General features: G+C 38.8%; 1 protein-coding gene across 24 annotated transcripts in view; it reads left to right on the forward strand.

The window, feature by feature from the left end:
* ARID1B (AT-rich interaction domain 1B) overlaps positions 1-24,931 on the forward strand; it is a 409,836-nt gene that overhangs the window by 191,063 nt on the left and 193,842 nt on the right. For 12 of the 24 annotated variants that reach the window (XM_038394479.2, XM_038394482.2, XM_038394485.2 and 9 more), the window contains exon 5: positions 22,855-22,896. The exons of the other annotated variants lie outside the window; for them this stretch is intronic. In XM_038394479.2, the coding sequence (XP_038250407.1) occupies positions 22,855-22,896 (42 nt within the window). The remainder of the gene's footprint in view (positions 1-22,854; positions 22,897-24,931) is intronic. 24 annotated transcript variants of the gene reach the window in all.

Here is a 24,931-nt window from a genome sequence, read left to right on the forward strand (position 1 = left end):
ATGCTATTGGTTCTGGTACTATTTGAATTGTTTAGCTACAGATGCTCTGAAACAACAATTAATTCAGGTACATCTTCACACTAAATACCGTAATTACACAAAATATGCTTGTGATATTTTGTATTATATATGCAATAAAGTATCCTTAAAATTTTTTAAATGAGAGCCGAATAGAACACTACACAGTGACATAGGAACAAGATTCAGTGTATTCTGCAGTTTTGTATCTGCAAAATATGCTGCAGAATTCACTTCTTGCTTATTAATTATACTTCAGAACCTCAGCTTTGATTTTTTTTTTTAAAAAAAAAAATATGTTTCTGGCCATTATGGCAACAGCAATAACCTTGAAAACCTGACCCAAGTGTAAACAATGCAGTGATGCCTGCCAGTGTCTTCAGCTTTCTAACAGTTGAGAACTGTCCTATTCGTCTCAGTTAGGGTCTTGTGGTTTCTGCAATTCCATGGCTGTGAAGTCTGATATTCTCCAAGATTCCACAGAATTTACTATTTGTTGTAACCAGATGCCTGACATTTTGTTTTACATCTCCCTGCCCTGCTTACCTGGACCTGCTTACCTTACAACTACTACTTTTTCTTCAATATTCCCTGCCAAGGGGGTGTTAATTAGATAATAGTGCATGGAGCCAAGCAGCAGGGTATTAGGGAAGTTGCAGTCATGTAGTGGAGGGAGTGTAGCTAGTGAGCTGAGCTAGCTGAAGAACAGCAACTTCAGTATCAGGCAAATTGGTTGAAACTGTAGTAAAGAACAGACTTATCAGAAATAGGTATATAGAGTTTGTTGGGGAAGAGTCACAGTGGCTTTTGTAAAGGAAATCATGCCTCACCAATCCACTAGAATTCTTTGGGGGAGGTCAACCAATGTGGACAAGGGCGATCCAGTGGATATAATGTACTTGGACTTTCAGAAAGTCTTTGACAAGGTCCCTCACCAAAGGCTCTTATGCAGAGTAAGCAGTCATGGGATAAGAGGGAAGGTCCTCTCTTGGATCAGTAACTGGTTAAAAGACAGCTAACAAAGGGTAGGAATAAATGGTCAGTTTTCACAATGAACAGAGGTAAACAGTGTTGTCCCCCAAGGATCTGTACTGAGACTAGTGCTGTTCAACGTATTCCTAAATTATCTGGAATAAGGGGTAAACAGTGAGGTGGCAAAATTTGCAGATGATACTAAATTACTCAAAATAGTTAAGCCCAAAGCAGACTGAGAATAGGTACAAAGGGATCTCATTAAACTGGGTGAGTGGGCAACAAAATGGCAGATGAAATTCAATGTTGATAAATGCATTGTACTGCATATTGTACTGCAAAACATAATCCCAACTATACATACACAATAATGGATTTTTAATTAGCTATTACCATTCAAGAAAGAGATCTTGGAGTCATAGTGGATACTTCTCTGAAAACATCCGCTTAATGTGCAGCAGCAGTCAAAAAAAGCAAATAGAATGTTAGGAACCATTGGGAAAGGGATCAGTAATAAGACAGTAAATATCATAATGCCACTATATAAATCCATGGTATGCTCACATCTTGAATACTGTGGTTCTGGTCACCCCATCTCAAAAAAGATATATTAGAAATGGAATAGGAACAGAGAAGAGCAATAAAAATAATTAAGAGTATGGAATAGCTTCAGTAGGAGGAGATATTAAAAAAAAATTGGGACAGTTCAGCGTGGAAAAGAGACGATTATGGGGGGATATGATAGTGGTCTAAAAATCTTGAATGGTGTTGAAAAAGTGAACAAGGAAGGGTTATTTACCCCTTCACAAAACACAAGAACAAGGGGTCACCAAATGAAATTAGTAAGTAGCAGGTTGAAAACAAACAAAACTTCACAACGCAAAGTCAACTTGTGGAACTCATTACCAGGGAATATTGTGAAGGCTAAAAGTATAACTGGGTTCAAAAAAGAAGTAGATAAGTTCATGGAGGACAGGTCCATCAGTGGCTATTAGCCAAGATGGTGAGGGACTGAACCCCATGCTCTGGGTGTCCCTAAGCCTCTGACTGGCAGATGCTGGGATTGGACGACAGGGGATTGATCACTTAATAATTGCCCTGTTCTGTTTGTTCCCTTTGAAGCATCAGACATTGACCACTGTTGGAAGACAGGATAGTGGGATAGATGGACCATAGATCTGACCCAGTATGGCCATTCTTATGTTCTTAGCATAATCGGCCAAGCTCGGGGAGTAGTCACACCACCTAAAGAATATAGTAGAAAAATCCATTCTCCAAAAATATTGAGTCAAAAATCATGATGTTTTGTGCTTTGACCATTTTCAGTTATAAACCATAATGTGTATGAGGGTGGGGTAATAATGAAAGATATTCCATTGTAATAGAATATATTAACGTTGCCATGGAGTGTAAGGGTTCTTGCTGTAGAAATTGGTCCTATTGTGCAGTGGTGCTCACAGAGCTCTACTTTATAAATGACTTGATCCACTAGTAGAAGATGAGGGTTTTTTGAGGTTTTTTGAGCCACTAAGCTGTAACTTTTCTGACTTTTCCTGTTTCTATTCTGGTTTGCAGCTTCTGTACTGTATTGGAAAATCCCCATTTTTCAGGACCATGCCCATTGGAGCAAACACAGCTTCCTTCAGATGTTTTTGAATTCTCATTTTTTGATTGGAACTGGTAGTACGGTTTTCTGGTTTACAAACAGAAAGCCAACTTGTCAGCCAATTTAGGTAACCAGTTTCAGAGGAAATCAAATCTCTTCTCTATCCCCATCTAGAGGTTCCCAAAAGTTATGGGGATTTTTCTTGCATATAAGAAGTTCTTCAAATGACATTTAAACACAGGTTCTTTCTTCCCAACACTAGTGATGGTACTAGTGCAAATTAAAGATCCCAAGGCACTTACTAAAAAAAGTAGTGGACTGTCCTGGCTACTGTTACCCATCTCATTATTAATTTGTCCAAGTGCTGAAGGCTGCAAGAGTAGAGTTTGAGATATTTTGCATATACAATTAATTATATATAACTCATTTCTGTTCTGTTACTGTGTTTCTTTTGTAACCCATGCTTACTTTGTTTGGTTGTCCGTCTTCCCCTCTGATAACTTGAACACATAGGGATTTATGGATTTGCTACAGTCCATAAGTTAACAGAGCTAGGTTTTTCTCACTCAGGTGGTAGAGACTCAGGGTTGTGGATTCAGAGGTCCCAAGTTTGATCCCTGCTGCCGACGTTCATTCATAAGAGTTTCAAACTGTGTGCACAGGGAAACAAAGAGCCTCCTTTCCTTTTTAAATAATTGTTCTTCAATATATTAGGAACCACCATATCTGTCAAACTGTTTCCTTTCAGCATGGGTTCCACCTACGGGACTGCGTTACCTCGATTTGTCTCCTGCAGAAACCTGGCAATTAGTACATTGATGATATTGGGACTGACATTCTGCTAATGACAGTTTCACTCAGTGGTGAAAGGAGGAGGATGGATGGCAGTGCTCATCTAATCACAGTGAGCGTTTGTCAAAGAGGCAGTTTGACCAGGCTGGCTTCTTTAACGTGTTCTACTGATTCTTTTTCATAAGCTTTGATCCACTGGGCTTAATGTGCCAAATATACAATGTTTTTTCCCTCCGATTGTTACTCACTTAAAATATAGAGAGACGTGAAAGATTCCTGTGAAGCTGTACCCTCAAAGTTTGTTCTCTTCAGTATACAATATTCCAGGGTGGTGAGAAGAATGTGTTAAACTTTATCATTAGATTTTGGAAGATATGCTGGCAAGAGCCTGGTTACAGACTAGGGAAATTTTGTGCCCTTCTAGGTGTTTGGAAAGTTGATTTTCAAGGAAGGGACACTGAAAAGCTTATATTTTCCCTTTTTGCTTTATGTGCACAATAGTAGTCCAGTAGGTAGATGAAGAAGCATCATGCACATGAAGAACATGTCATGCAAACAGGCACATGCTATATATTAGACATGTCTTTCAAGTACACATTATACACATATGTTTTATGCAGGAGCTTTATTTATGTTTTTTACATGTGTTGTTGCTTTTTCAGCTATAATTTGTGTGGATAATATTTTCTCCCATTATAGTTAAAGCCACATCTGCTGCTCAGAGTCATTATATCCAAATGTATACTCATTATGTACATAGTGATAAAGTGCAAGTGACATTCTTCTACACACTTAAAAATAGTGACCATTTATTTTTCCCCATACCATTGAAAGGGGCCTTGGGTCTTGTTCTGTCTCCCTTGACTACTAATAGGCTGCTTGCTTTTTTTTAGGTTTCACCATCGACTGCTCAATTGTGGTATCCATACAGAGCCTGGAATAGGGTGTGGGATGAATGCTCACCACTCCCATGGAAGCTCGTGGTGTTATTGTACCCTAGGCCAATACAGTGAGTGAGATTCTGTGCTGTAACTTGTATTCAGGTGTGTTCTTATCAAGTTAACTAACACAAGTTAAGAGCCTAGTGAAGCAAAGGCAAGTTGTAGTTTTCACGTAAGTTAGTGGGTCAAGGCAACCCGCTCCTTCATAGTCTTAACTCAACATGTTATCTCATGTGAAAACTACAGATGGCCTTGTCTTCACTAAGATTTTTACCTGGCAACCTTGGTGGCCACTAAGTTATGGCAGGCTGCCCTGTATGCTGCAGTGCTTCCCAGAATCTCCTCAGCAGTACATGCAGTATCCCCACACTTAGCATGCCTCTCCTCCTACAAGCCTTGCTAGAATTTTTTATAACTCCAGCTCCTGGAGTCATGTGATTAAAAGAGACTATCTCTTTTCATTAAAAAAGTAGCTTTTAAGTCCTGATCAGGGAGGGTGGGGGGGACACCTGAAAATGTGACTGGAGTGTACCCTGAAGGCTCAAAAAACAAAAGGTGAATAAAAAGAACCAAAATAATTATTTAAAAGAAAACTCATGAATTTTAAGCCATTTTTTTGCAGTTGGCAATACTAATTCTAGTGTCAGAAGTAGTACGTAGAAGCTAGTAGTCTTTACACTGGGAAACTGAAGGGACATGATAGTTCCTGGACCCTGGGCAGGGTGGGTCTTCCCCATCTCATGGGCCAGACACAAACAATGTGGCCATAAACCTTTAGAAAAAACAAATGAAGTGTGAGTCTTAGAAGTGAATAATTTTAAATGGTGCAGAAAATAGCATTTCATTGCTTGTAAAGTTAGAAATAACAGTTAAGTGAAATTTTCTGTGTGTATGTGTATGTTTGTATATGTAGAGTCCTGGCTGGCTCTCCTTTTCTTTTTTTAATCAGAGGCAATTCTTTTCTTAAATGTAGTCTTTTTACTGGAAACCAGTGCAGTCTGATTCATGCAGAAAGATGTGATGGGTCTCACAATCTGCAAATTTTTTTTTTTACACTAAATACATCCAGTGCAATAAGTGGTCCCAGCATGAATAGCAGATGTCAAATATGTATGCATTGTTTTCTATCAATTAGCTGCAATGGCAGTAGATTTCTTCATCCAATAAATATGTTCTGTCCCTTCATACCCTTTTCATATTTAATCAATAATTATGCAGTTATTTGGATGGAACCTAAACTGATATCATGGTTCCCCTCCCTCCCTTCATTTTAAAGGTATTGGCTAAAATTTTCAAATCTAGCTGATTAAAATTAGACATCAAAATCTATATTTAAGCACCTAAATAAGTGGCCTGATTCTCTGAGGTGGTGAAGCTAATTGGGTATGTGAGTGCTGAACACCTCAAGAAATCAGGTCACTTTTAAAGTGCCTAAATATGAATTTAGGTGCTTAACTTTAGTCAGTCAAGGTTGAAAATGTTTATTATTGCCTTTTATATTTCTAAAGTGTTTCTTGCTTATCTTCTGTATTTTTGAATCATAAACATCAGGCCAATTAATGTATCTTGCAATATTGGCACAGAAGAATTTTTAATATTTAAAAAATACTTCTGAAGTTTTAAAGTTTTGACATTTTCAGCATAAGACCAGATACAAAGAGCAAATATGTGTTACCCCTTCCCCCATCCACCCCCAAACACCCACTGATGCACATCTTAAAATTAAGTAATAAATAATTTTAGTTTCAGTGTTCGTTTGGTTTTAATTTAATGGTATCAGCAAAGAGTTTTCCCTGTTCATACTACTTGGTTCCTCCCTCTTCGTCTCTCCTTCTTTCCCCCTTGCCAAAAAACCCTCCCCCAACCCCCCAAAAAATCAAGGGTTTTTGGGGTTTTTTGAAAGTGCTAAACTAATTTTTACATAAAATATTCTGATGATGCTTAGAATGTTCTTGTTAGGGCAGTAGTATTTGCCCCAGAACCTGTAATACTGAATTATGCTTTATAGTGCTCTAAATAGTAAAGGTAGCAAATGCTGAACTTAAAGAATTAAATGTAAATACAGCCCCATCTCTCATAACCCCCCTCAAAAAGAAAAAAACATGATTCAGAAATGAAAACTGCATTAGTTTGTTGTTGAACTGGAGCCTCCCTGATAGGGCCCCTTTTCTCTCCCTGTGCATGTGGATCTGTGTATGTGTCTCTGTCTTGCTCTCTGGCTTGTGCGCACTCTCCTCCCCCTTCTCCTCTTTCCATGCTGGCCTGTATGTCAGCTTCAGAGTTAATCATTCATCAGCATGAGAATTTATCTATTTTTATTGGTTGCCGGGGACTGGTTTTGAGAAAGGAGTCTGAAAATATGAGGCAGAGAAAGGGAACAGTCACCTCCCCAAAGGCGCTCATCCCTTGCAAAATGGTTTCATGTACCAAACCTGCTAGTGTATTAAAATAATTGGAATGTATTAAATTAACCATTCACCTTTCAAGTGACTGACCCAGTCACAAAGTGACTGAGAAACATCGGGGGAAATTTACAGGAAAAATGTGAAAATCCATTTAAAGGAGCAAAGAAGTGAGTGGACTAGACAGTTAAGCTTTTATTTTTTTTTTTTTTTAAACTTGGCAGGATTGAAAGGTTTTTTTGGCATGTGATGTGAGACACCCCCTTGCAGTTATGAACCCCAACTGCAGCAGTCACACACACAACCGCAGCAGCAGCAACCAAACTACAAAGGTTAATTTAAAAAAAAAATACCCTTAAAGTGAAGATTGCAACACAGAAAAGATATGTTGAGAAAGAAAGCACAAGAAAATTCCCAGCAGGCTCTTCTTCTACTCCTCCCCTCCCCCTTCTGAGCTCTGGAGGTTTTTATTGCTGCTCTTTCTGCCTCCCCTCCTCTTTCTATCCCTTCTTCCCCTCCCCCACACGTAGGCGCTTGGAAAAAAAAAAAAAAAAATCTTCCAGCCTGACTAGAAAATCAGCCTTGTTTCCTCAGAAACCGCAGCTGCTGCTAGCAGAAAACACGTCAGGCTGGCCCTACAACACGCACAGATGTGCCTTTGTAAATCCATATAAATGCTGCGAAGGATTCCGTGCTGAGGGCAAACACCCTCCCCTCAGAAGATGGGGCCAATGCAAATGGCAGGCCATATCTCCTTTCTTCAAGGCCTGCCTCCCCCCCCCCCATCCCCCCTCCCACACACACACTTTTCTTTCTTAATTATTATTGCTGCTTATTGGATTAGAATGAATTCACCACCCCCGCCAAACTGGCAGCCAACCAAATATGAAAACTTCACTTCGGGAGACTAGCCCACCCCAAACAGCCCAGCCGTGTGCCAGCCTGACACTGGGCACCAGGGCGTGGCAGCCGCGGGAGTTTTTGATCCTTGTTGGGCAGATCTTTTATGGTGCATTGTGGGTGCAGGCACTACATTTGTTTCATTTTTGGCCCCTGCTTGGAAGCAGAGAGAGAGAGGGGGGCATAGCTCAAAGAAAAAAGTTTCTGCTGGCCTAGGAGACACCTAAAGTCAAATGTTGCGTTAGAACATAGTGCAAGGCAAGGAGTGTCGTTGATCAGGCCCTCTCTAGGCACAACTCCACCCTCCACTGCTTTTTTCTCTCCTGCCATCTCTCTCTCTCTCTTTCCACCGAATGCATCCGATGAAGTGAGCTGTAGCTCACGAACGCTTTTGCTCAAATAAATTTGTTAGTCTCCAAGGTGCCACAAGTCCTCCTTTTCTTCTTTGCGAATACAGACGAACAGGGCTGCTACTCTGAAACCTGTCCCTTCCCGTCTCTCCCTCCTCCTCCCCCTCCCCTTTTTAATATAACTTCCAGGCTGGATGAGTTGCAACTCGTTCGGCGTAATTAAAATGAGTGGATGATGGTTGGAAAGGGATGGAAAATTAAGGCTGAGGGGGGTGGAGGCTGAGGGAGGAAGCTAAGAGGGTTGGAGCGCTACTGCTGAAGCAGACAAAAACAGGTCTGCTTGATCGGCTGAGGGGGATGGGCGCACTTCCTGCCATTGGCTCTTTTCTAGGCTCCAGAGCAGCTGTGGGAGCAGAGCGCAGGATGGCAGTTACTGCTGAGGCACTTTGGTTCCATTTGTTTAATAGCTGCTAGTCAGAGCCAAATGCAGGCTCATCAGCCTTGACTGGCGGGAAAACCGACGCAGGGAATTTTTTTTGCGCTTAAAGCAGAGTACAGGCTACGCCTGCAAAGTTTATTTTTTTCTCTCTTTTTTACCCACTGCTGTTTATATCCCTCTCTTAGCAATGGGGTTATTTAATGTTATTTTAATGTTTCCTGCACTTCTGTCCACAGCCATTTAAACACAGAAGGATATCCCCCTCCCTTTTTTTTTTTTTTTAACACTGTGCATCCTAGATACCATAAGGTGTTTTTAAAAGACCAAATACAGTCCAGTACTTAGTTACAATTTAGTTATAAACTATGTTGATTGCCTTTTTCCCTTTTATAGCACAGTTCAGTTGTTCATTGCCACTCCAGCTAGAACTGCTTATCACCTAGTATTTCACTGTCCTCTGGATTGGGATACTTTTTCATGGCACCTAGCTGTAATTTTATTTCCCTTAATAACAGATCTGAGTGTATAGGCGTGTAATATTTTGTTATAATATGGACTTGCGCCAGCTTATTACAGAGGATTGGAAGTTGAGAAGCAATAGGGCAAGAAATGTGTCCACATATACAAATTTGTTATATGCTTGGGGAGAAACAGTGAATGTGTATGAGATTGTTAATCTTGTCTTTTTTATGTTCTAATAAAATCTAGAAAGACCAAAGTTACATGTATAAAACTTCAAACACATATCTCTTATGCATCTAATTTCACAGAGTTGCTTGTTTATTTTTATTGTAAGTAAAAATAAAGGAATTTATCACTTTGACAGCAGGATTTGATAGACGTACAAGTATTTCTTGTTTTTAGAAAGCCATTGCTTACTGCTAAGGAAGCCCAGAAGTTTCATTTTAAGCTGAAAGCAACCTAAAATTACGTCTTTTTGTTTTCTTTTCCAGAAGAGATGAGCACAAAACAAATTACAGAACATCCATCCATATCTATCTATCTATCTATCTATATATAATGTTTCTTACTTAGATTGTAAAGAGTAGGAGGGACATGTTGTGACAGGGCAGCTACTGATTAGCTGCTGTCAGTCTGCAAAGATTAGCCCCTATTTTTAGATTTCTGAACCTCTTGAGTAATACTAGTTAAATTGGCACAGGTTAATAAGTTGGGGTCTGCAGAGCCTCTTAACTCCTCACTATGAAATCTGAATTAAAGAGACAACCTCACCTTCTCTCCTTTTGGAAATGCATTAGGGAAGAAAATAATATGCATGGTGAATATGTATATAAGTGTGTATGTATGTATGTATGTGTATATATACAATCAGTATATCTAAGCTGGGAAATGAAACTTGAAACCAGATCCTCTGGACACAGTAACACAAATATGCGTGTTAGGTTAAAAGATGCTTTGACAACTTTTCAGAGCACATTGACAATGGAATAGAGTGCTGCTGAAAAGAAACACATTTCTTTCTTCAGTTTATATGTACATGTCGAATCTAAAAAATTAGACTCCATCTGTGGATTTTTTAAACTTTTCTCCTCACCCTTCAGCCCCATCATATTCTACTGTTCCACCAACACTTACTGGTAACAGTTGGTCTGAGATGATTGTTGTATACTGAGCTTCTTGAAGAAGGCACAACTATTGTTCACAGAATACAAATAAACAAAATAAGTAACAAAAATAACAATCTTCCCCCCAAACAAATGAAGAGAAACCTACTGTTTAAAAACCCAAAAGGCATGGAATTGACTGGCATAAAACCATCTTCCATAGACATTTATATGTTTGGGGAACAGACAGCAGGCTAGGACTCAGGAGCACAGGGATGAATACGGAGGATGTTAATAGCAGTTGTATTTAACCCTGTTTCCCAGATAAAAAATTTTTAAGGAAAACAGAAATAATGGTCATGCTAGAAATATATTTGTGTGGGCACTGACCTGAATGTATCAAAGCAGAGATGAATACCTATGCTGCATAAGACATTTTAGTCTGTTTACCATTTAATGCAAAGTTGTCACTGATCTTGAAAGCCACTTGTATTAGAGAAACAAGGCTCATTTTATTGTAATCCACCACAGCACCAAAATCTGGTTTGTAAGACTTATCGTTCCATAGCCCTGCCTAGCACAAGAACAATACCATGCAATTAGGCTGTTTTAGGCTCTGAAGTAGGCTTGCTTCCAAAACACCCTCCCCTTATATTATTAGATGTGTTCCTATTAATGAAATGACTGATTTAAAATCTTCCTGTGTTTATGTTGTTTGGGCAGCAGTAGCTTGGATTTCCCTTGTCTAGACTAAAATTGTATCCAGTGGAGATGCATTGGGACATCTGTTTGTAAACTCTTAGCAAGACATAACAAATGAACTACAGCAAAAACTGTCAACAACGGCTTCCTTTTAGGTTTAACCATACATTCTTCATTTGAAAGAAACACCTTTTGTGAAAACGTGTGCAGAAATGAAATGGACTCCACAAAACACAAAAGTGTTGAAAGGATCTGCCAGGGCTGGGTGGTTTAAAGATTAAAGCTCTAGCCTTTCACCTTTGAGATTGCTGTTCCGAGTCTTCCTTTACATTCCATGTAAAAGGAGCTTCATGGTGTAAGCTGTATCCCCAGCCCACTGCATATAATTGGTGCTGTCTTCCTAATTAGAAAACAGAGCCAGTTCTGGGGTTTCTTCCCTAAAGAAAAGTTATGGAAAGAATCTTAACTCACCTACATTTTTATCTACGTATGTTTTGTTTGTGCAAAGTGTGTGTGCATTTTACACACACATGGAAATTAGATGATGAAAACCGATGAAGAAATCTCTACTGAAATAGTCACCAGAGCATTAGTTTGAGTTTGTGTTGGTTCTCATGCCTGAATGTGAATTTGGGGGTTGTATGTTACCTAGTGTACTTGCTGGAGTTCTTATTTGCTTGAGGCCTTGTTAAGGTTTTTGGAGGGAGCTTAGAGAGATAAAGTAATGCTACTTTTAAAAAACAAATTACACGAGACAGTAAATGATTAGTGGATTATTTTGGGGTTTTTGCTGATTTACTCGACCTGGAATAATAAAAATACATGAAGAAGGAGTTATTTTAAAGTTCACATAGCTTGAGAAAAATACTAATGTGTACCCTATATTTATCTAGAAGTACCCCATATATCTGGAACAAAACTCAAAAGACAGTCATAAAACACAATGAAGAACGAGAAATTGTAAGGCAGTGGAATTACAGCAAGCTACTTCATCTTTTCTGTTTTCCCTGTCTCCAGGAGTATTATTCTTTTCCTGTTTGTGAAAAGAAATTTCAATTTTATAATAAAAGAGCATTTGCATTTTGTAAGATGGTATCCAAATATTAAAAATGCCACAAACATTTTTATAGTGATTGTTTGCTTTATGGACTCCAGATATCTTCATATTTTAGTGTGTCACTGAAGTCTGTAGGCAAGATTCTGAACTCAGTCACACTGGTAGAAGTGAGTAATATCTCCACTGAAATAAATGATAGCAAAATTTGCCTCTGAATTTTCCTGTTTTAAAGAATGTTAAAGCTGAATTTTCAAGTGTGGCCTGCAGAACTGCATACTCCTACCTTGGTGTGCAGAAACCCATATTTGTGTAATCAAATCAGGCATTTGAGTATCTATCTGATTAGCATATGCAAATTTAAGTTTTGTGTGGTAAATCAGGGAATATACATTTTTGGAGGCCACTTTTGTATTGTTGTTTTTAATTTTACTCCCATTAAGAATTGTTGAGTGAAATGAAGGCACAAATTATTCCTTATTCCTTTATTTTTTAATCCAGACTTTCAACATGATGGGGGCCGTTTAGAATTTGAAGTGACTACCAGTGTTAAATGTGTGGTGGAGATGATGGTGGCTGTGGTTTGTGTGGTGGAGATGGTGACAGTGGCTCTGGCTTGCATGGTGGTTATGGTGACAGTGACTCAGCACTAAGTTTGATTGGGCTCCAGAGACTTTTTTTTTCCCTTCATATCCATGATTGTCTTGGTGCTGCCATCTAGAAAAGTGTGGAGAATCTATGGCAGCGAGCAGTATACTTGTTCCCTCCCACAAAACCTTTAAATCCTGGTATCAGATGGGTCAAAAACTGGTCTGCTGTGACATCTGACTAATTTTTTAGGGCAGTTAATCCAGTCAGAGGTCTTTGTACCCTGGCAAAAAGAAAAAGCCCAACCATTAACAAAGGAAAATAATTTAGTTTAGCAAAGATGCACTCCACAAATTTACCCTTTCAGGTTTTCATATACAGAACATCACTCAGGATCTTCTCCAATACAGTAGCTAAGAGGTGTAATTCCAAGTATGGATTGTACTCCAGCAGCTGGCCTAAGCCACCGCCTGTCCTGTTGTGGTTACGCTTCTATTTTTAGGCACTAGCTGAAGCAGAGCTAGCACATGTATGTCTAACCATGTGGGAAATTACCGTATCTTTTATGACTTTTTGTCAGCATATGTGTTGATATTTTGTCTTGGAAACTGTCCCTTCCACCCCTGTACTGTCATCTGACAATCCTGGGTAATGCCGAGCTGTGTTTCCCAAATATTGTCATTAGTAGCCCTTTTTTTGTGTATAGTATGATATTGATATAGGAAAGGAGGGATGACAGGGGTCTTTAACTTTTTCATACTGCATGGGTCATATTGTAATAGAGATACTGTGAAGTCTCTCTGTATGATTGCATAGACCACTTCCCACTTGCGATCATCTAATGTCCCTGTGCAGCTACAGCTCTTGCTTGCATTAAAATGTAATATAAGGCATGTGTTTAATAGTTTTAACTGTCATTAGAGCGATGCATATATTGACCTTTTTGGGGAAAAAAACAACAACCAAAATTGTTGATGATCAAAAGCAGAGGATGTCATTTCATCTCTTCGTCTGTCTGGTCAGTTTCTCTCCTTTGCAAATGAGGAGAATCTGCAGCATATGACCAGCCAGCTCCCCACCAACCATGCTTTAGAAATGTGTGACCTGGGGGATCCCACAGGACTGGGGAGGGAAGAGATAGGAGGGAAGGGTAGAGATGGCATACTATAATGAAGAGACAGTTTTGTCTCCTGAATCAGAATTAGATTGTGGGTGAACAGAGCCCTATGTAATCTTAAAAAGAATTCTTACATTATTAACCTTATGTAAGGCAGATCTTCTGATAGGAAATTTCTCTCTCTGTCTCCAGTTTTGATTATTGGTGTTTACTCATGAAAACACTTACGAAAGCTTATGCTCAAATAAATTTGTTAGTCTCTAAGGTGCCACAAGTACTCCTTTTCTTTTCATGAAACACTGAGGTTCTTCAGGTTCAGAGTAGCAGCCGTGTTAGTCTGTATTCGCAAAAAGAAAAGGAGTACTTGTGGCACATTAGAGACTAACAAATTTATGGCTACGAAAGCTTATGCTCAAATAAATTTGTTAGTCTCTAAGGTGCCACAAGTACTCCTTTTCTTTTTGCAAATACAGAGGAATGCATCCGATGAAGTGAGCTGTAGCTCACGAAAGCTTATGCTCAAATAAATTTGTTAGTCTCTAAGGTGCCACAAGTACTCCTTTTCTTTTTGAGGTTCTTCAGAGGCGGACTAACAGTAAAATATAGCTTTTATAGCAAAAGGGGAAATTACTTTAGAGTTTGTCCTAAATTTCCAAAAGGCAGGTATGCTCCCTCTTTCTTTTTCTCTTCAATCTCCTTCTATCCATAAGGATGCAAAGTACCCATTCCAAAATGATATAATTTAAAAATAGGAATAAAGAGTGGCATTTATAATTTGAAGAGATTAAGAGAGAACTTTTGATAAAGGTTCTGAAATCAAAAGTATGTCTGTGAAGCAGGTTTCAGAAGATATTCTCATGAGGGAGGGTGAGGGGAAGGAAGGAAGGAAGGAATGCCCTACACACACACACAACTTCCTTCAAACATTTTTTTTTTTTTTCAGCTCTCATTCTCAAAATAATGAGATTTAACTAAGTGTTGTCTGAGAAGCAGGAAGCTTTTTCTCCCCAGCACAATAGGGATTTGTTGAATCTTTTGAAAACAGTTTCTGCTTTTGAAACACCTTTTCTTTCTCAGGGTAAGTAATTAACGCCTTCTTCACAGTGCTTCATGCCCTTGATACATCTGTTACCTTTGACAGATCCTTTCTGTGTTTGTCACCTCTGCCTAATATTCCTACAATATCTTCAGCACAAAATAACTCAGTATTATTTATGTTGGTTGTATATTGGCTCAATTAAACAAAATGGCATAAAAAGTTGCTGACAGGATGGCATACAGCTGAAATTTAAGCCTTGTGTTTCTATGCAGGTTTGTCCTTGGTCATTTATCTTTAAGTTTTGCTGTAAATTGTCTGACAGCGTTTAAGTTTAGGTTGTTTGAGAAGTACAGTTTTAGCTAGAAGAAAAGGAGTACATGTGGCACCTTAGAGACTAACAAATTTATTAGAGCATAAGCTTTCGTGAGCTACAGCTCACTTCATCGGATGCATCCGATGAAGTGAGCTGTAGCTCACGAAAGCTTATGCTCTAATAAATTTGTTAGTCTCTAAGGTGCCACAAATACTCCTTTTCTTTTTGCGAATACAGACTAACACAGCTGCTACTCTGAAACCAGTTTTAGCTAGGATTGTCTTGCCTCTTTCATTCTTAAGAGTTACCTGTACAATAATTAAAAGGAAGGATGGGAAAGTGGGGGGGGGGAGAGAATATTTAGCAATTAAAGCCCTTCCCCTCCCCCTTTTTTTGCATTGGGCGCAAATAAATGAGAGGCTACCAAGCTTGTAAAAAAGTGCATTTGAGGCATGGGGATATTTGTGTTGTAAATGTAGTTGATGGGCCCTAGATTCCCAGTGAGAAAAGTTCAGTAGACCAGCTGTTAGGACACACAGGTGCAGGGACACTGAATTAAGAGGAGACTACCATATCTGCCAAGCAAGAGGAATAATGAGTATAAATGCAGAAGAAAAAAATATATGTGCGCTACCTAGAGTAAGTAAAGGCTTTTCATCAAGTAATTGCCACGGTATGTCTGGCAGGGTCGAACAGCAGCTCTTCAAGAGAACCCATGTGTCAGAATGTCTGAGTATGAAAGGCTTTGATCCTGTATTTAAAGTGCTCTCCACTCTCCTCATAAAGGATGTTTGTAAGGTAAATAGAATAGCTGCTATTCTAGGTTCTGGCTCAGTACACCAGTAATTTTGATCTCTACAACACCAAACAAATAAATACCAAAGGCCAGACTTTACCGATTTACTCCAGCAGAGAGAGGTTCTGTCCCCCAAAATGGAGAGAAACAAACTGAAAAACTAATCAGAATCCACAAGTCTCTGTATATGTGTATATAGTGCATACAGGACTGACTTCCTAAAGAGCCAGTCAGGAAGCAGTGAAGTAAAATTTGAACCCCAGTGTGTGTGTTACAGTAACAGAATAACATGCTTATGCATAATGTTTCTTGTATCTCATCTTCCAGTAAAATGCACTGGAGCTATTCACCTTAGGCAGAAACGAAAAGCAATCCCAAACATCTGTTTAGCCAAAATCCCTGGTAGCTATACCTTGATAAATGGTCTAAATAGATCTGTCTGTCTTTGTTCTTCTGGGGTGGGGGAACTGTCATATTGCTTTGTAACCTAAAACTCTCTCTCCTTTCTTTGGGTTGTTCCCACTATATGTTGTTCTGCAATAGCTATGGTATCCCACCAGGTTGATGGTTACCACTTTTACTTAGTCAATATCCAGAGTCTAATCTCTTTTTGCTTCTTGGGGATTGGCCTTGTTCCTAGCATTTTCAAAATGTTTGCAATGGGAGACTAAAACAGTGGGTTAGTCAAAATCATGTCCAAGAGCATGTATTATGAACATCATTAAAGCTGTGAGTGCATTTTTTCCTGTAAATTTTAGATTCCCAAAGTTGTTGTGATATTTTAAAGTTGTTTTTAAATATGAACTGGGCAGGTCTATTCTACTAAATAACATTTAACAATATGAGACATTATCGTGTTTTTTTCTGTAATTCTGGCTAACCAAGTACAGAGCTGTTTCAGCAAGCTGCGTCCTTGAGCTGCTGTGTTGTCTGTACATGCTAATAAGGAGAATGAGGAGAATTAATAAGCTAGTGTGAGATGAAGACATGGTTTACATCGTTTTTTGAAAATATTTCCAATCCCTTTTAACACAAAAAGAACACAAAGCTACTGTATTATTTTAAAATAAGTTAATTTTATTATTTAGTTTAGTATTTTGGGGGCATCTATTGTTAAACATCTGTCGTGCTGCACAAATTAGAACCCTAATTTTAATTATTGTTGAACCCCGTGACCTGGGGGGTGAGGAAATGGCTCCGACATAAGAAAGAAATAGGCAAAAGTAAGGTCTTAGAAAAAGTGGAGGCCAAAATCAAAGCTGTACTGACCTGAATGGAAAGCCTTTACATCAAACTTTCTATCCAGCTACAGAGAGACATCATACTTAAGGAGCTACGGGAGTTCCATAGATGGCATTCCCTGAACCAAGGAGGCCTTGACCAAGGCAATCCGACTAAAACCCTGGGATGGAGAGCAGGGAAATCCCAGCTGATCTCAGCTGCATTTGTGGGGTATATGGTAGTTGATGGTCAGTCCAGTATCTCAGGCCTAGATTATTAAGAGCTTTACATACCATCGGTAAATTCTTGAAGGTTCATTAAAAGGTAGTGAGCAGAGGGTACTCACTAATCCACTGTCCCTGTACCAAGAAGCAAACTGTTGACATTTCTGGGTCAATTTCAAGGGAAGCTCAAGTAAGGGGGTATTACAAATAACCAGCCTGTGCTTCTGAAAGGTATGAATGACCATAGCAGCATTCATGTTTAACGGAGAAGGGGAGATTTTCAAGAGAAGCTAGACATGGTAATAGCTACTTTGCAGCGCCTGCTTTAACATGGCCTTCCATGTTAAATAATCAACCCAGACTATATCCCTCCATCAGCTGCAAACCCAGCATCTTCTAATTGGCCAGAACTCGCACAAAATTATACTACTCAGCCTCATTTAGTTTGCTTGGTCCCACCAAACCATGAGATGGACCTCAAAAAGGGGAAGACAGTCTGACACTAATGCAGGTCAGGCTGTGCATATCTTATCCTGTTCTGATATTGTTATCATGGAGGGGAACCAGAGGAGAAGGCAGCCCCTTTCTAATCTGATTGAACTTCTCAATGAAGACTGAAGACAAAAGCACCACAATAAGTGATTATTAAAATGTTTCTTTAATTTTTGTTTTTATTTTGATTTGAACATAGTTAAAAAGTCCCAGAAGCTAGCCTTTTTAATAAATAGGCAAGTGGTAACAATTAGTATCTTCTATGTTCCCTAGCACAGTTGTCCAACAGATGATAATAGAAAGAAAGAATGGCCAATGTGCAGCCTGCAGGGCAAATTTAGCCCAAAGAATTCTGTTGTGTGGCCCATAAAAACTGTAGGAGCCAGCATGGAATGCTTCACCTTAGTCAGAGTGGCAGGAGTCTGCTCCATTTTATGCAAATAGACATAGCCTTCCACCTCCTTCTTGTGCAACTCCAGCAGATAAAAGTTTGGAGACCTCTTGGTGTTCTTGATGTTCAATTTATAGGTATTAGAAGTTTTTATCTAAGTAGTTAATTGTAGATAAAATACTCTTGCTAAGCATTAGTAATAACAGAATATTATTTGGGAATCTTAATGAACCAGGAAGGAACTATTGTTGCTAATATTGGGTCTCTCTGAGAGGAAGTGGAGCACTACAGTCCATCTTTTTTGTATGACTAGGTTATTTTGTCTTTACATCTTAAATATTTTGCTACAGAATCTTCATACTGCTTTGTCTGGATAACAATCCAGATGTAAAGTGTTGCTGGTTGTTGTTGGTTTTTCTTACCAGTGTGTCACATTGCTCTGTCCCCCTTCAGTTTTCAGCCCATATTGCCTCATACATACTTCCACTAAACCCAAGAGGAGTTGAGTAAACTGAGCAAGGACAAGGATTTGGCCAAATTATAATAATATCCTTACATCATCTAAATGTTTCCCTGTCTGCTTGGGAAAGATAGTATTCAGCATTACTCCTGATGATTTTGGTGCATGTTACAACTCTTGGCTCTTTGAGCAGGAACTGAAAATTATATACTCTCTCTGCATACTTTACAGTAAGTCTTTTGTTGTTAGTGATGCAATATTGTTTCTGGAGTTTGGAATGTACTGTATGAATCTCTTATTTAGAAGCAAAACAAAAATATTTAAGTCTCACTCCCTGAGGTGGAAGGATTTTCTGGGCTACTCTCTCATCCACTTGTGGGAGTGCCACATATTGTTCAACAGGGACTTCTCTGGCTGGCCTCAGGAGTTCCTGAATAGTCTTTCTTTAATTAAAAAACAAACAAACAACAAACAAGCAATACTACAGTATTCTTCAGTTATGACTTAGAACACTATGTAAGCAATAGTGCTAATCTAATCTGATCTGGCTATAGAATATAGTTTATTCATACGCATGCACACACTGTCAAATAAGGAAAAACTTAGGGCTTGTCTACACTTACCGGGGGATCGACGCACGGCGATCGATGCATCAGCGGTCGATTTAGTGGATCTAATGAAGACCCGCTAAATCGACCACAGATCGTTCTCCTGTCGACTACTGTACTCCACCTGAATGAGAAGCACAAGGGGAGTTGAGAGGAGAGCGTCTCCTGTCGACATAGCATAGTGTGGACGCCGCAGTAAGTAGATCTAAGTACATTGACTTCAGCTACATTATTCATGTAGCTAACGTTGCGTAACTTAGATCGATCTCCCCTCGTTAGTGTAGACAAGGCCTTAGAAACTCTTCAGATCATTTGGAGGAGACACTATTGAACAATGAATGGAGTTTGTGTGTACATATATACATGTGTGCATATGTGTTTTCATTTGTAATTTATTTGTAATATGGATGATATAGTTACCTTTGACTATTTTGCACTGTGAGGAGTGAAAAAACACAGGCAAAATGAGGTGGAGTGGGTATTCAGCAAAACGCCTGCAGGGGAGTTAGTATTAAAGACACATGAAACCAACAGTGGTGCATTTGAGAACTAAGTCTGCTTTTCTTCAATGAGGTATTCAGTTATTCACAGTGAGCTTTTCCCTTTCTTTAAAAATAGAAAGGTAATATGTTAAAATCTGTAAATAACCAGAACAATCAACTAGAATTACAAATGGTTAACTCTCACAAATAACTATTAATTAATGCCTAGTTGCCTCAGGGTAATAATGAAACCAGTTATCCACTATTTGTTCAGTGAAAACCAGGTGATGTATTCTTAGAAGGCTGCAAACAGAGGTGCCCTTTGCTTGATTCTTAGAGAGAGAAATTCACTAATTTTTTACCTGAACAGTGTGTGTGATGATTGAAGTACCCTCTCATCCCCACTAGAGGGGGGTTCCTCCCATGCTGGGCCATAATGCTTTTTCAGAAAAGAAGTATGGGGAAATCTCATATGACTCTTTATGTTGCTTGAATATTATACAGAATTTATCCTACAGTGTCTGCAGTCTCTCATCTCTGATAGAGCCTAAATAAATCTTTGTACAAAGAGGTGAAAAATAAACCGAATAGAGTACAGCATGGTTTTAAAAATGCAATACTAGCAAAGAATTCAGATTGATATTTTATTGGACTGTCTTCAAGATGAAATAAAATATTATATCACAGAATTGGTTTAAAAGTCCAAGATCTAAGTGTGTGACAGTGCCTCTTTGATCCTTGCTGGAAAAATAGAAATGACATTATCAGAGCTATTCCAGTAACGTTAGTAATTAGAATCTCCAAGGTTTTGAATTGTGTTTGTAAGATTTTTATATAGGAAATATTTCCATTTGTAAAGAGAAAGTACAGTATAACATCTTAAACTTGATTTTATTGTTTGGGGTGTCACAATTTGTTGCCATCTTTGGTTGAAAGTGAAACTGGAATTAATGTTTTGTAAATGTATATTTTGAAACTGAAACAAGAACATTCTATTTTTCCCTTAAAGGGAAAGCAGAGAGGGACAGAGAGAGGGGTTATACTTTAAATATCATTTTGGGGAAGAGCCATATGCATTGTAAGGTTCTGAGCATGATACTTAGTTCTAATCCTGCATCTAATACTTAGTCCTTCTGTAGCCTTGGGGAAGTCAGTTAACTCTGTGTCAGTTTCTGCAAACTGTACTATGGATATTTAGCAATCTCACCAGAATTGATTATTTAGTATTTATAAAGCCCTTTGAGTATTAAGCGCTCACAATTATCATTATTAGATTGATTTTATTTATGTGGATTTTTCTTACTCTGTTCCCGCCTACTTCACATTCCTCTCAGGATTCCATTTGGGAGCCTGTCAGAGCTGTTCCTTAATCAGCTGGATAGGTTACAGTTGAGGAGCATGTGGCACATGCTCTCTTCTCCATCCTAGGGTCCATTAGAGCGCCCCCTCCCCTTTTTATGTACAGAATGAATAGAGGTTATATGTTGTTAGATCATGACACAAATATGTTAAAGTGCTGCCATTGTTGTTAGTTTGTCAGCCTTTCCATTATAAAATGTCTTTTTCAGAGGTTTATAACTCAGGCATTAAAATTTGCTCCAGGCTGAAACTTGCCATTCATTTCTTTTCTTGATTTGCTTGAAATCCTTCTTTCCTTTTTTAAGTTAAACTGTAGATTAGATAGGTTTCAGAGTAGCAGCCGTGTTAGTCTGTATTCGCAAAAAGAAAAGGAGTACTTGTGGCACCTTAGAGACTAACAAATGTATTAGAGCATAAGCTTTCGTGAGCTACAGCTCACTTCATCGGATGCATTTGGTGGAAAAAACAGAGGAGAGATTTATATACACACACACACAGAGAACATGAAACAATGGGTTTATCATACACACTGTAAGGAGAGTGATCACTTAAGATAAGCCATCACCAGCAGCAGGGGGGGGAAAGGAGGAGAACCTTTCATGGTGACAACCTTTCATGGTGATTAGCCTACCTTGCTTGTCACCATGAAAGGTTTTCCTCCTCCCCACCCCCTGCTGCTGGTGATGGCTTATCTTAAGTGATCACTCTCCTTACAGTGTGTATGATAAACCCATTGTTTCATGTTCTCTGTGTGTGTGTATATAAATCTCTCCTCTGTTTTTTCCACCAAATGCATCCGATGAAGTGAGCTGTAGCTCACGAAAGCTTATGCTCTAATAAATTTGTTAGTCTCTAAGGTGCCACAAGTACTCCTTTTCTTTTTGTAGATTAGATACATTAGTTCTAGTTATACTAGTTGTAAATTATAACGCAGTATTAGCATTTTAAAATAAAATGTAAGTCAAAGGAACGACGTATATTCTAGTGTTTAAAGCAGGCAGGGACTAAGGGTAGGAATCCGGAGTTCTGTTCCTGGGTCTGCTACTGACTTGGTGCCTGACCATGGGCAAATCACTTAACTTTTCTGTGCCTCCTTTCCCTATATGTAAAATGGGATGAGGACACTTCCCAACCTCAGAAGGGTATTGTGGGCTTAATTAATTAGAATTTATAAGAGCACTTTGAGATTCTTAGTGTAGAAGTACTGAAATGTGAAATATTTACAAGAAGCTGACATTTTCAATGGAAAATCAGATACTGTGCCTGTTTTTCCATTCTCTCAGCTCTCAATCCAGATTAATAGGTTACCAACTCCTAGACCTGTAAACTGCAAGGCAACCAATAAGTAATTTCACTTTTGGCACTTAACAAGCCTATGTCCCTTGAGCTCCCAAACCTTGTAGTCAGGCAGAAACAGTCTTTGCCGGGAGAGATCTTATTTTCTCAATTCCAGAGTTTCAGAAGAATCTGCTCTGCCCAAGACAGGACAGGGGTCTATAAGTGAGACTTTATACTGCCTACTTTCCAGCTGCAGTTTTTCTACTTTGTGAGGATGCAAGAGTATTAGTCCTAGTGCGGAGGAGTGAAGGGGGGTAGGAATTTAGATCATTCTGGTCTGCTGTGTCAGATAATTACCCTGCCGGGTGATTCTGAATGTTCACAGGAAACTTCTTCCTGTGACTCAACATCCATGGGAAAACATGGTTCCAGCTGTATTACAGTAAGGTGTGTGGCACTGAAAAATTGTGGTCTGCCCTCCTGGCATGACTTAGGCAGGTAACCTTTTTTGTGTCAGGTGTAGGTTTTAAAGAATGATTGCGGAGCTCCCTCTTTCTTCTCTGAGGATTTCTGTGGTTGGTTAGTTGTTTGGCATGGCCAGTTCCCTATTTAGGTTTCCATGTGGTAAACTACACAAGGGCCCCCACTTCCAGGATATTTGTTTGGCCTGGATTCTGGTGCTGTGCTCAGGGAAGGTTTCTGATAGTGGCTAAATTTGAAATGATCTTTCTCCTTATAATTTCAGGTTGAAGTCTTGGCCTCGGAGGATGCTGCATTTGGACTGAAGGTGTGTAGTTTGATGCAGTTTTGTTATATAGGTCCCATCAATTTAGACTGGTGGATCTGATGTCACAGAAGAAGGTAATTTCCTACCTGAGATTTGGGAGTTCTGTGATTCAGATCCACCAGTTCAACAACTATCCCGTAGACCTGAAACTCTGAGGATGTAACGTGGGGCTGTTTGGTTGTATTATTTCCTTTTGTTTACTCAGGGAAATTTTATTTAGGGAAGCCAAGGAGGAAAAGCAAAAGGTAGTGTTCTAGTGACTTTTAAAATTGCAGTTGACTGAATGCTCGATTTGTTCATGTTCCATAAATTTGCAACTCACAAGTCTTAACAATTAAGTACTGGTAGCCATTATCTGATTTGCAATCTGTTGGTTAACTCATTTGTTCATGGCCCTTATTCACAATGCACCCCAAGCAGAAAGCAGTTTATTCAGCAGCTGTGTTCAATTGTAAGTGTATCCATGGCATACTGCATATGTGTTCCAGAGAACACTCCAGAGCTATTCTGCAAACTGGTTGGGGTGCATCTTAGCGCTTATTGGTCGATGTACCTTATGGTGTTGATCACAGTTCTTAATTGAATGCTAGTAGCAGATGATTTTAGGCAAGGCAGATTGTGTGTAGGCTATAGCCAGCTAGCTGAGAAGAGAGAATAGATAAGGGAGGGGGAAGAGATTGTAGGAACATTAGGGTAAATCATGACAATGAAGAGTCCCCTGCTGCTGAAAACCCACATGCTGTGATACCACTGCAGGTGAGAAAATAGTAGTGATATTACTACCAAAGTGAAACAATCAAGAGAAGATGAAATAACTTCTGCAAGTTTATAAGGAATACCATAAACAAAATTAGCCCAACAACAACAAAAAAATCCTAAATTTTAACACTTTAAAAGCATATAAACGTTTATGATAATATGACTTATGGTTATGTCCTTGTTGCATGTTTTTGTGTTGTGATAGCTGATAAAATTATTAAAAAATAAATAGTGCTACTCCAGTATTATCTGAAGTATTTAACATCTGGTAGTCAGCAGTATTTTCCATTTTTTATTTAATACCCAGCATGCAGACAGAATATTTGTTGAATATTTAATAAATCTGGAGGTCAACTCTTGTGAACTCATCTCCATAAACCTTCATACTAGTTGGGTAAACAGAAGTATTACTGAAGATTACTGTAGCAATAACTCTCTCAGCCTAACCCACTGTGGAAAAGGCTATGCTATTGTTTTATGGCCTAACTTGCAGGTTGGTTTCAGTCTTAAAATCAACTTCATAGAGAACACAGTTTGAAGCTCCTTTTTACATCAGTAATTTTAATGATTTCTCATAATCTTTTGGATTTTATAAGTCTGAATCCGTACAAGTGTCACTTCTAGTATCACCTACTAGAGACATGAGTGGGGTCTTTCTATAAGATTTTATAAGTCCAAGAGGCTTTTTTCCACCCTTCCCTCAGAAAGTAGCTTTACTTATAGAATGTCCCATGTCTAGAGAAGGAATACCATGGGCTATCTTTTATGTGTGTATTTGGGAGATGAATAGCCCTTGGTATTTATATCTATATCTATGTAAAATATCAAGGGCTGTTCATTTATACACACAAAGAGAGAGAGAGAATAAAACAGATACGCTCAAGTTTAGTGAATCCAACATTTGGCTAATTGGCTTAACATTTTTTTTTACACCTGTTTCCAAAGTCTGCATAACTGTTTTCTTTCCCCTTAAAACTAAGTGCTTCCCCTTCCTTTTGTCTGAATGCAAAATAAATGTCCCGCAGACCAGTGCTAATGAGCAACACTATGCTAACAAACCTGTGTGTGTGCCCATGGTCAATGAGAATAAGCACAGTTTGTGAGGAGAAACAATTTCAGATTCAAGATTCCCAACAATGATTCTGAATAGCAAATAAAAGTAACTCTTAAATTATGAAAAACAGTTTGTGTGGATTTGACTAATTCACAGATAGACGACGACTTGGATGAAAAGGCTTAAAATCAGAGCTTGCATGATGGTATCAACCGGGATTAC

This window comes from Dermochelys coriacea, chromosome 3 (genome assembly GCF_009764565.3).
Source record: "Dermochelys coriacea isolate rDerCor1 chromosome 3, rDerCor1.pri.v4, whole genome shotgun sequence".
Classification (NCBI taxonomy): domain Eukaryota; kingdom Metazoa; phylum Chordata; order Testudines; family Dermochelyidae; genus Dermochelys; species Dermochelys coriacea.